Below are 13064 nucleotides of genomic sequence, written 5' to 3'. Positions count from 1 at the left end.
ACCCTGTCCCAAGTAGCTTGCCACCATTCTTTCCAAGCATGCAAGGAAGGGATCTAAATGCCTGGAGGGGGTTGGGAAGCACATGGCAAAAAAAAAATATATCCATAGATAACTGCTAAATTGGAGTACAAGATTATTAGTACTCACTAATAATTAAAACTAATCTTTTGACTTACTAGTAGAATTGTATTTTAAGGTGGGACTGGAATTAAAATGAGGCAGCAATTATCTGTTTCAACTCAGAAAATACATTTCAAAGATGGCATTGTGGCCATGGAAAACTGTGAAGACAACTGTCAAACTATTGGGCAAATGACATATTGAAGTTGGTGGGTTTTGCAAAAAAAAGCTCGACTAGGAAGAAGCAATAGAAAGAACACTGAGTGAGTCAGTAAAGTCTGTATTTATTGTGTTGGTTATTATAACTGTTGTTATAAATAAGCATAAGTTGTAATCCCAGATTCATGCACCCATGAATGAAGTTCAGTGGTAGATCCATCATTTGAAAATACACTGCACAGTCCTCCTTCCATCCACCCTTCCTTAGTATACATTAGAAATAATTCCATTTCACCAATGCAGTACCTATGGGAGTATCAGGGCTGGGAAAACTTTTGTCTTTTCTCGTTTTACCTAGGATAGCCTTCGGGGTTTTTTCATTTTGCATACTGGTTATACTTCAGATCTAGATAGAAAACAATAATGCATTCATTTTTGACTAATTGGATCAAATTATGGTATAAACCCAGAAGGAATAATCTACTTAAAATTGACATTGATTTGGCAGAAATACGTTCATTTTTTTGTCGTTGCTTTAGCATTGCAGATGAAGAGAAGGATGTGCAAATAAAGAGATCTGTTTTGCCATCTGTAGTTTAAGTTCTTCCTGCCAATGCCACATGTAGCTTAAAGATGTTTATTAACTGCTAAAGCAATTTTGCAGAGACCTATTTACATTTGAAATATTATTCTGAAAAAAAGAAAAAGTATTAATTAATAATTTGGCATGTTTCAAAATACTAGAAAAATTATACTCCCTTTGTGTTTCAGAAGAAAACAACTTACATGTTCTCTGGTTCCCTGTGTCAGCTTAGTAGAAAGTCTTGAACTTTCTAATGCAAAGAAAGGTAATTTGTTAGAATTTGTGTATTCTGTTACTGATGGGAATTATGCCCTTTCATTTTCAGTGTCCTAGATACTCCTTGCAGAAAGCCCATTCAATGTTACATATCTCTCAAAACCTTCTTTCAAGGCTTAAGTGAGTCTGTACTTCTGAAAACAGCTTGCTGGAAATTTCCCAGTGAAACTGTTCTTGATACAGAGCTATTTTTGACTGATATTTTTTTCCTGAAAATGTCTGCTTTCTGTGGAAAATTCTGGTGGTTACTCAAAGGTTTCAGCTGAAATTTGTGTCAATCATGTGCAGTTTTGTAGGCCAAAACTTGAAAATTTATGTGAGAAAGATCTCAAACCAGCTGTAGTGGTGAGCACAGGGGAGAATTCTACATTTTTCATGAGATGGGATGCTGCTTTGAAATAAAATATGTCCCTGTGCTACTAGCATTATACATAGAAAGCCTGATTTAAGCATAACTACCTGTGATATTTTTGACCTAAAATACAGTTGTCCTCTTTGTTGCTGTTTATTTTTAATGTTAAGATAGATTGGCCATCAAAGTTAAGTAGCATACACACTTCTGTAGCTTTGCCACCTCCAGCTAGAAACTGTTAGTTTGTGTCAGTCATTATCAAGTAGAGGTAATGTCTGTTTGCAGTAATTGCATCTGGTATCCATCAGTGTGTTTCATTAGTAACATTGTGGTTCTACCTGACGGGGAATGGCTGAGGTTATTGAGCTGCTTCTGGAAATCCTTACGCCCTCAAGCAGCACTGAGCGGCGGCTGCCTTCTGTCGGTAATGGCACAAGTTGGTAGAGGGGCAAAACTGTACTTACAACATGTTAGGGCCTATCATTATTTCCTCTCAGGACTTGTAAGTCCTTCCCTCTATGCCCACATCCAGAAATGTCACCTCTTACTCTGTTTAATTCAAAGTGGGTGAATTGCCTGACCATTTTGAATGACATGATATATATACACATAAGACAATGTACTTGCTTAATAGAATTGCTGATTGACACCTTCCTATTTTTGCTCTGTGGGTAAAACTTTGGATCTTGTGGTTTCATAAAGATTTTTATGGGTGATTTAAGCATCATAATAAAACTCCTATATTGTTTTCACTAGATGGTCAAGATAACCGTGGGTGAATATATAGACTTCTTAAAAGTATAACAGTCCCTATGTAAAGAAACACTGGTATGTGATCTGTGAATAGACTAAGCATCTGTGAAACTCTTTTTAAGATACAGCATAAAAAGACTTCATTAGAATGTGAATCTTTACTTTACCTGAGGAAACATTTTGAAACACTCCCCAGTTATTCAGTTAAAGGTTTGTTTACAATAACATGTGGCATTATATCCCCCTTAGTAAAAGTATCTTTTCACATTATTGAAGAAATGTGTATCAGAAGCTGTGTTTAAAAGCTGTGTCATCACCTTATGTCTTCTATTGTATGAAATTCATTAAATCTCTTGGATATGTGCGAGGAGTCAACATAGGTTTACAGAAGTTCAACATTAGAAAGACTAACATGTACCTAATCTAAAAGTGGGACAGACTTTGCTCCATTGCTTATTTTGAGTAATACCCTATTTTGCAACCATCAGTGTAGAACTTAGCCTGAGGGAGGCTGGACCTACGTTTCTTGTGTTGTGCTGGAAGCAATTCCCTTCATAGTAGCTGTTCTATGTTTTCTTTTTTCCCCCCAAATTGATTTTCCTTTCCCATGCGTTGTATAAAAAGAGTAACAGAGAAGGGTGCTATATAACAACATAAACCTGGTAGCAGGTCAGACTGAGAGCTCCTCTCACTCTCAGAGTGACTGATACCAGTGCCTCTGAAGGAACACGAAAGCAACGTCAGTGATCAGCTTCCCTGGGTATTCTCTCCCAGTCTCCAATGATTTGTCCTAAGGGTAGTTTCTGAGCTAGAGTTGGTGTGTTTGTGGAATCTTTGTGGCAAATGTTTCAGAAGAAATAAAAAAAGCTAAAAAATGATTAGGTTTAATGATCTGTTGCTGGTATTTGAGATGCATTTTTAAATGATCTATGCTCCAGAGAATGCCCTAAAAGACTTCAATGAATTCTAGGTTGTCAGTTCTTGTCAGTGGGCTATGTTTACTTCTAACTCTTTAATTTTTGCATATCAGATGAAGATGTAAAAATCCCACAGAAGGAGCTGCTATTGTAATTTTCCCCAGTGATGATCTCAGTTTTAGAATTTCTGGTACCTACCAGCCTGAGTATACACCGTCCCTGTTCTATTCTCCTCTTGTCCATACCCTCAGAATGGTGCACAATTTTCAAAGATCCTTTTTATTCCATCTAATTTGGGTGCTGACTCCATGTTGAAGAGGTCTTGGTGGTCTACTGGTAGCAGAAATCTCTGGTAAAACACCAGTGATGTTGGAATATGCCAAAGCCTGTCCAACTGTACAAATTACTGTGGTGTCCAGCTGATGTAGGACATGAACTGGATGATCATCTTGCCTGTGAAAATACTAAACCTGAAAATTATTGAGGAGTAGGGAGTTCAGCAAACTTGCAGAAAACTTCCTCTGCAGTGTTAACTCCTTTTGCTTAGTAGCTGAGAAGCTTCTCAACATTAAAGGTCTTCCTCAGATTGTCCACAAAGCTCCTACAACACCCTGTCACCAAAAGATTTCCATGCAGTCAGGAGTTTCTTGATTTCCAAGAAATTTCTCTAAATCCTTCCTTATTTCTGTTTGCAGTTTTGAGAAATATTCCTCCCCAGGAGGAATTCCAGGGACTTTGTTTTCTGCCCAGACTCAAATCCACATGATGGGAGGGAGGGAAGGGGCTATTTCAATATTTCAGACTTTTGATTCTAGTCTGATTATTCACTGAAATGGCAGATGGTGAGTCTATCTGTGTCCACTATAATACCTAATACCATTACGTGAGCTGCTTTCTTCCCTGGGAAAGAGGCAAAACAAAACAGAATCAGGCAAGGAATTTGGCTTGTGCACCAGAAAAAATTCACAAGCAAAAGCAATTAAGCTCATGTGTAACTCTTTTCAGACTTTAATGTTTTGCAGAATCATTTTTCATCTATTGAGTAGTACTGTTGCAGCATCAGAGATTTAACTTTCACATATTTTCATTATGTAGTCTTGTGCAGCTCTCACTGATAACAGTCATTCGAAGTGTCAGTGCAACTGATGAAATCAGATGGGCCATGAACGGTTCAGTTTGAAAGCTGTCACTGAGATGTATAATGTATTTTTCGATTTTGCAGTTGCTTCATAAAAGTTTAAAAACAACACAAAATAATGTATGTTCATTCATTCAGTAATACAAATTGTTCTCAGAGATATTTTTATTTGTATAATATAGCTTACTTTTACTAGTGAAAAATTAGCATCCATGAAGAATTTTGTGATGTACTCTGTGGATTTAGGACTAGGTTTTTGAGGATTGCTCAACATAGTTGAGTCACAGGATGCTTCAAAAATCTGTCTATAAGTGTCACAGTGGGAGCTGCTGAGCTTTGAGCACTTTGAAAGCCAGACCCTTTTGTAGTTGTTCGGAATTAAAAATTAGTGAGCTGCTTTAAAAATGTTTTCCACATGGTATATTTCCTTTTTCATGGATAAAGTCTCTATGAAGAAAGACTATCATTGATTAAAACTATTTTTTCCTTTTAATTAAACGTGACACTCCCGGTGTGCTTCTCCATCACTCTTCCGATTATTTTGGGAACAGCAGGAGACTGTATTTTCTTGGAAGTATGGCCCTCGATATTCGTTTCTCTTGATTTTATGCCATCGCTTTCATAGTCCGTTCCTAGACATACACAGGGTAACAGTGGGCAAGACAAATCCTTATGTCATTTTAAGAAACGTGACCTTAGTAGAAAAGATAGCGTTCATCTCCCAGTTTGCCCTGAGCAGAAGACTTAGCTTTGCTGTTTGGTATGCATTTTGAGTCTACTTAATTTTCTTGTAATAATTAGGAGGGACTGACTTTTTAGTTTCTTAGAGAGTGCTCAAAAAGGAAACAGCGCTATAAAATCATTCAGAAACCCTATGGAACTGGGTTGCAAAATCAGGTCCAGCATTAACCATGCAGACAGTAGAGGGGACACTCCTCAGATTTTTGTTTTCAGGATGTTCTTTTCTGTGGTGCTTCCAGTTTACCCCATGTCTCTGCTGAAGAGCTCTGCCTCTCCAACATAACCAGTGTTGCACAAATGTCTTTCTTCTGGTCAAGAGGAAACTAATGGAAGTCCTTTCTTTTTCTATATTTTCCTTTATTTACTAACTCTGTTCCTGATAGTCATTAGTTCAAGCATTGCCTGTCCATGAGCTAACACGCTGTTTAAGCTTGATTATCTACAGAGTAAATGGCAAGGACAGACACCTAGCATTTTAACTTACTTTTCTGCACTCTCATATCCTGAGAGTTCACCCACTTCTAGCGAGGTATTTTACTATTCAAAAACAAAACAAAAAATGTCTTAGGGGAAGGATAACTAGAGTAAGAGGGTTCAGTGTCTGGGATACCTCCCTTTGATGCAGCAGAGCCAAATATAATTCTTTTTTTTCACGTTTCCTGGATAACCTTCAGCAACTTTTAAAATCATTATGGCATGTTAGCTGAAAAATGTGATGGAAAACATAGTTGCCAGCTAGCTGTGGCTTCCACACCTTATCTCCTTTTACCTATGGAAAGAATTAATTGGGATGCAGTAATTGTATGAGAGAAATCGGAGTCACTTGTTGCCCTTTTAAAAGATAGCGCGTAGTTCGTTTTGCTGTTGCAGCTCAGCTAGGCCCTGTGAGGCTAATGTGCTCAATATGACTTTCAATCTTTCTTTGATCCTGAGTGACAAGGATAAGGTAATGAGGACCATGTAAATATAGACTGCCCCTCTTTTGACAAGAACCAGGAAATAAAAATAGACATTGAATTTATCCATAAGTAATTTCTTACTTGCTATCAAATAAGGCCCATTGAGATTAAGATACTAACAGAAAATGACCATGTTAATGTTCTTATTTCAAAAACAAACAGGCAAAGCCCCTAGAGGAGAAAGATTTCTGAATTTCTGAGAGTATTAGAAACACTGCAGAGGGAAAAATCATGAAAATTACTTGACAGAGGACTGCTAACTACAGCAGACTTAAATAACAAATGGGCATATCATAAAAAAAATCAATACTCAGGAACACAGAAAATAGAGATAGAAAAGATATATTAGGTCATATTCTGCATCTCCTGCTAGAGTACATCTGTTCACTGCGGTGTATCTTTTATCCAGTGTAGCCTTAAATTGTTCAAAGCAAAGGAAATTCCTCTACTTCCTTTGGGAGCGTCTGCCACAGACTGAAGATCTCACTGTCAAGGGATGTTTCCAGACATTTAACCTAAATTATGCTCATTTTCCAGCCATTAGTGCTGAAGTTCCCTCCTTGGTGTTTATACCTCTCAGAAGGACCTTGCCACCATAGTGCCTTCGATATTGTTTGCTCATTATACAAATGAAAGGCAAGTCTCTGGAAATCGATGGAAAATGAAAGGGCAGGGTGGTGCTGTTACATCCTAGTTGCTAGAATAGCAACGTGCACGTATCTACACTTGCATCTTTCTCTGTTCCATGGTTAGCAGAACAGCTTTCCAGTAGAATGAACTAGCTGGAGGGCTGTGTGTGACTGTACTGCTTCCAAACCAAGTACTTAAGGTATCCCAGTATGGCATTGTGTTGGAAAGTGTACGCTTACCCAAAACAGGACGTGCAGAACCAGAGTGTAGTAAGGTAAACAAAGGCATGGCTGTTGCTATCCAAGTTCTTCAGGACGCTCTGAGAGATGGCTATCTCTAGGAAATTCTGTAGATCTTAATTTTGTGTAAGAATAAATGATACATTTTGATTAACACCTTCTTGTAAGAGAAACAATGAAGAAAGCAGAGGTATGGAGAGGCCAAGCTTTTGTGGAGTGTGGGTTTATGTAGGAAGAAATACATTACGCTACTCAATCCCTCACATTGGTTCTCTCCAGACTTTCTGTGGGCCTTCAAACTAAATCATTTAAAAATTCTGGCTGTAATCACTTTCTAGGACGTGCCCTTCTTATTCATTATCACATCGTAACTCTGAAGCAGGCCAATTTCAATGTTTTGGCATCTGTTAGTTTAATTGCACCTCAGAATGGTATTTCATTGTATTCAGTTAGATAAATGTATGGTGTCAAAAGCATACAAATGACAGGTAACAGCATACTCACAAAATGCAAAATGTTTTTCTTTCCTTGAAACCTTCCCTTGAAGATGTCCTTTTTTCCCATAGACCCATTCACTGTCTTTAAATGCCAGCTTTAGCTCCACCTCGTCACACAATTTTCCTGTATCTTAGAGTCTTGCTGCCAGATGAGGACGCTGGACAGCGGGATTGGAACCTTCCCCCTCCCCGACTCAGGGAACCGATCTACAGGGCGACACGTTTCTAAGCAAGAATCAACCTTGGAAACAGAAGTCCTTGCACCGTCTGAGCAAGTTCTTCTTTCAGCTCCTTCAGTAAAAGCCAAAACTCTTGAGCGAGAAGTGCCTTCAACAGCTAAGAGCCAGGAGTCTGTGGAAAGCCTAATTAGTCACTCCACATCTGATCCAGCCATGACTGCCAAAGGTATACGACCTTTTCAAAGTCGCCTTCCAAAACCAGCTTCCTCAGGTAAAATGTCAATTAAACTGAAAATCACATTATTTCCGCCCTGACGTCTGTTTTGATTAGCAGAAGTCCTATAATAATGACAATTGATAACAGAAATGTTAAATGCAGTGCAGAAGATATTCTTTTTATGAATGCATAAGGTTAACAAGTTTGTGACCTGAGCTGTTAGGAAATTTTGTTACACATAATGCTTATCTGAGGAAGAAAAATGTGTTAAGTACTTAAATCCTTTTCTCAAGAAACAGTACTTGAACAAAAAACATATGCCAGCCTTGGAATTTGACTTGAATGAGAATGCAGATGTTCAGCAGTACTCAGGATCAGACTGTGCAGTGAAGTACAAAGCATAGCCATGTTGTGACATAGAAAAGATATATTCATAAAGACTTGCTTTTGAAACCAGATTTGGACTAATTCAGCCCTAATGCATAAATTCTGTCCCAATGAATATCTAGCCTTGACCTCAAACAAGACTCTCATAACTTTATTACATTATACAAATACAACTCTATATACGAACATAAAATACCTTACTTTCACTTACCAGCTACGTGTGTGTTTAAACTGTAAAACAAAAGCTGGTAAAGGAATAAAAGGACGAGCAATCCAGCAAAGCACGAACAAATAACTTTGTATTAGTAAATAGTTCCATCGAACTCTGCGATTTTTTATAAATGCACACTGACTATATACATTTTTGAAAGTTTTTGAGTTATTTATGTCAATAACATTAGAAATCATTACATATAGCATTTATAACAGGGAATTTTTCATAGTCAGCATGATAGATATGGTACAAAACACAGTAAAAGTAATTGGTTTAATGGAGAAGAGTATTGTTTTATCTTGACCAAATGCAATGTCATGTATTTATTGGGGTTATGGTTGTTAGCACTTTGTCAGTGTAAGTATTTATTGCTCCTATAAAAGTTGTGAATGTTTAACTTGCATAAATCTGTATCACTCTATCTATAAGACAGATTCTATGTAATTAGCATGTAAGGTTAAATACCAAGTTTAAGCTTAGTTTAAGGCCATCAAATACATGTTCTGCTAATGACCTGGTGTATATTGAGCATAGAAGGAAAGAAACCTCTCTTGTATGTTCGTAAGATGTGTAACAGAAGATTTCTAATTAAACATCTTAGAACTTAGTTCAGTTAGCAATATTCCCAGTGCAGTGTTGTAATAGTATAATAGACTGCAAACACACATTGAATGCTTCATTGCAGACTCCCCTGCTCGTTTCAAATCAAAGCTAAATAAAAGATATTTTAATACTTAGTATTTTTTAAAGAAATGTACTGTTAATTAATGGTACGGCTAAGAAGGATTCAGAAGAGAAATCTTAGTTATAGATTATATGCTACATGCTTGGATAGCCACATGTGTGACCTCAATTCAGCAGTGTGCTATAGAGTAGAGTCCATGATTAAACACTGTCATTATAACAAATTGAACAGAAACTGCAAGCATTGAATTGCTTCATAAGAAGTCAGTAGCAGTAAGATTGTTCTGATCTTAATGCTAATATTCACTGCACCAACCTTGTAAGGTTTGTATCTTAATTAAATTGTCATGAAGAGATGTTAAAAAAAAGTAGTATACATCAGATGGTGGGGTCAACTCATTCTTTGCTAGAATATTTTCATTCAATTCTAATCCTTCACTTTCTCATCCAAATTACAATTATCACTTTATTTCATATGCACTATCTATCTTCTTTGATGTTGCGATTTTGCATAGTGCAAATATAGCAAATAAAAAGGCTATCTGATTGAGAATTTCTGCTAGAAAGGTACTTCTAATTATATTTATGTTAAGAGACTGTTCTCTCTCTGAGAACATAAAATAGCAAAGCAGATCCTACAATGCTTAAAAGTAGTTATTGAATGTTGTTTCTTATTTGAAAGACTACGTATTTTAAAACTAATAGAGGGATTTAAATCCATGCCTTCCTCTTCTCTTGTTAACTGGAAAAGACTTTGGATCAAATTCTGCTACTGTAGTTGTTAGAATTATTCCAGTAAGTTAGTAAGCTGTTCCTTTGCGTAGTAAGGTATTATTTGACATAATGAAAGTATCATGACTTGCCCCCAGTGTTTACTGAATTATAATTGAAACACTGTCATGAAGATGCTGATGAGACCTACAGTTTAAATAATGTCTCTCTTAATTCAGGAATGATTAACCTTGCAAAGCAAAGTGAACAAGAACCAAGTTCTGTGACCTCTGCCTCATTAGAGCATACTGAAGAAACTGTGGAAAACAGAAAAGTTCTTCCAGAGTGGACTACCAAGAAAACTACTAAAACCAAGGTATAAATTAAGAAGTGTCATCTATTACATGAGATACATATTGTGGTGTAAAGAATCGGAAATGGTGAATGTTTGTAATATAGTGGGAAGAGTAACTAGCAATCTAACAGCTACATTTACTTTCTTGCCCTTCATTTGCAATCTCATTATTTATTATTATTATTAATAATAATAATAATACAGCACCCAAAGGTACTTTGTCCTCATGGTTTATAAACATGTTTTAATTAAAAACGTCATAGGCATTTTATAGACAAGGAAATGGAGACCTTTTACTCTGTTTTTCTCTTCAAGAAACTTGATCTTGTTTGTTTGCTTTCCATGGGACTTGGTTCTCTATTTTTCTGCAGGTCGAGGTTTCCGTGTCTGTATGGCTGTGTAGTACAAGCATTTGAGCAGATGTGCTATGAAATTATTGTAAAAGGAAAATACTCTTCTTACGTTTCTGTGTGGTTTTGGTTAAGCCCTGCAATGATCTTTCTGTCCTTCAATTTTTTCATGAAAACTGCAGAAAGAACAAACAGGCAAATGCATATACCTGTGTAAAAGCTACTGCATATGGTCGTCAAGTTATTCATCTTCAGGAATGCCAGGCTGTCAAGCCCCACGAGAAGTACAGGGTCAGCAGGTTAGCAAAGAGAAAAAAACTTTATCAAGGAAGTGGGCGTTAAGCAAGGAAATTGTCAGACTGCTAGCTAATAAGCCTTACGTTACAAGAGGCTGAAACCTTTTCCTGTGTAACTTTTTTGCATGTCTGCTTTATCCATGTATTTACTGACTGGGGTATCTCGCATTTTTATATGGCCCATGCTCTGGATATTTAGAACAGAAACAGAGAGATAGAATTACTTGTCTGGTATATCATTGACAAACTGGTGGCAAATCCTCTGCAGTGCAGTAGTGTTGGCTTCCAAGTAACAATGACATCAGTGTGGTCTTCACCCTGAGCCAGCCGTGACTGACCGCCTCCAGTCGCAAAACCATCTTAACACGATACGTGTGTTACCGCTAATTAGTCTGCCTAAGAGTCAGAAGGTCAGTGTGGGTGTAGCTGGCATCTGAATGTGCCTAAATGGCTTCAGGACTACAGCTGACTTACACTCTACCAATTTTATGGGTAATGTTGGGCATACTTGGCTACATACAGGTATTCTCAGGTCTGGTCCCCTCTCCACAAATATGTGCCTCATCAAATTGATGTCCTTCTGCATCAGTTAAAAACTGCAACATAGATGGGAAGATAGGGAAATTAATACCACTCTTTGAAAAACAGAATTAAAAACTCTTTTGAGCCACTGATAGGCAACTGGGGTTAGGATAGTAGGTGGTATTTGTACCTGTATGTGCCATTAGCTGAGCAGTATCAGGCTTAGCTTCCCCATACCTGTTTTGTAGGTTTTATTGTACTGAGCTGCTGCTCCTGAAAGGTTTAAGCCTTTAGGCCTTCTATGATTAGAAGCTGTCCAGAGCTGTCAGCATTCCTCTTTACTCCCAGAAGAAAATCCGTGGTGTCGCTTCCTTAAGAGAAATGGGATAGGAATTGGCTGGGAATTAAGGGCTCTCCAGTACTGTAACGTAAATGCCAGGATAAGGGAAGTCCTGGAAGGAACAAAGGAATTTAGGAAGAATTTAGGGTTAACTGGTATAGAAAGCAGGGCTATTGTCTACTGAACATCCTAATTGCCTCTAGAATTGCTTGCAGCAAACTATTTGTTGAGTGATAATTTTATAATGTTACAAATACACTGTATTAAACATACTTCAGAAGTTTTAAAATTTAACTTGGTGGATGAAATTATCTGAAAATGTTGGTAGATTTGAAAACAATGCTGCAGTGAAAAAAATGGTAAAATCTGGACTGTGCCTGCCAGACTGACTGAGGAGATTTACTAGGACAAGAATGTGTTATTTCCCCCATGTCGGACTGATGATTACTTACTTGAAGGAGAAGTGGTTAGTTAAACTGGTAATGCAAGCTTTTTTCCAGTTGAACTATCCATTTATACTGCATGATGAATATAAAATGTTCCACTCCTAATACCATCTTCGGCATTATTTTGATATATATGCATCATCTGAATGGCTGCAATACCCTTATTTGTACAGGACAGAGCTCTGAGAGTGTGTACTTATTCTGCGAGCAGCAGTGACACTGAGCCGGAGCCAGAGTATGAAACAAATTATTTTAGAACTGCAGAGGAGACTTTAGTGGAGTTAACAAAGAAAAACAAACAAGGTAATTGAAAATTTGTACGTAAAAATGTATATCCCTCATCTCCGCTCTGACTCAGCAGCAGATAGTGTCCTTCATTGAACTTTCTGTCTAGTTTTCACTTTCTAACCCCAGATCTTACTTCAGTCTGATTTTCCATTAGCTTTTTATTACTTTTTGCTTTTTATTCTTTGTGTGTATCTTTTTTTTCCTCTCTTCCACAGCTTTTGCTAGCAGGGGCTTAACTTGTAGGTTTTTGTGCATAAATCCCTGCAGCGTAAGTAAAAAGAAGTCTTCTGTTACATTATTACAGAATTTAAAAGGTGACTACAAAGATAGCTTCCCTTTTTTTCTTTTTAATTATATTAGCCAATTGAAATAACCCAATGATCAAGGCCATAGTTTTCCAACCTCTATATCAAAGTGATGTTGGTTATTGTGCCATAGTGAAGTCTCTCTCATTGTCCTCCATGTATATATTGCCATTTTCAAGTATCAAACCTTTTGGTGAGAACTGATGGCAATTTGGAATTTACTGAATTCCAGTAGATAAAAACACATGAAGTGAAGTTCTTGAGATAATAGTTTTCTGTGTGTTTAATAACCCAAGAAATTGCTGTCTTGTCTTGACCACCAGCTTGCCGTGCTGCAAGCCACCTTTCAGTGCAGACGTGTACCCTCTGGGAGCGGGAGGAGAGCATGGCTCATATCCTTGCCTAC

General features: G+C 37.4%; 1 protein-coding gene across 1 annotated transcript in view; it reads left to right on the top strand.

The window, feature by feature from the left end:
- Positions 1–13064, top strand: part of NCKAP5 (NCK associated protein 5) — a 406910-nt gene that overhangs the window by 363379 nt on the left and 30467 nt on the right. The window contains exons 17-19 of the mRNA XM_087733741.1: positions 7500–7814; positions 9996–10132; positions 12239–12368. Of these exons, the coding sequence (XP_087589867.1) occupies positions 7500–7814; positions 9996–10132; positions 12239–12368 (582 nt within the window). The remainder of the gene's footprint in view (positions 1–7499; positions 7815–9995; positions 10133–12238; positions 12369–13064) is intronic.

The sequence above is a fragment of the Nipponia nippon genome, unplaced genomic scaffold (assembly GCF_047370975.1).
Source record: "Nipponia nippon isolate SJK-2023a ecotype South Korea unplaced genomic scaffold, ASM4737097v1 scaffold_5, whole genome shotgun sequence".
Taxonomy (NCBI): domain Eukaryota; kingdom Metazoa; phylum Chordata; class Aves; order Pelecaniformes; family Threskiornithidae; genus Nipponia; species Nipponia nippon.
This window is presented reverse-complemented; position numbering and strand designations above follow the sequence as displayed.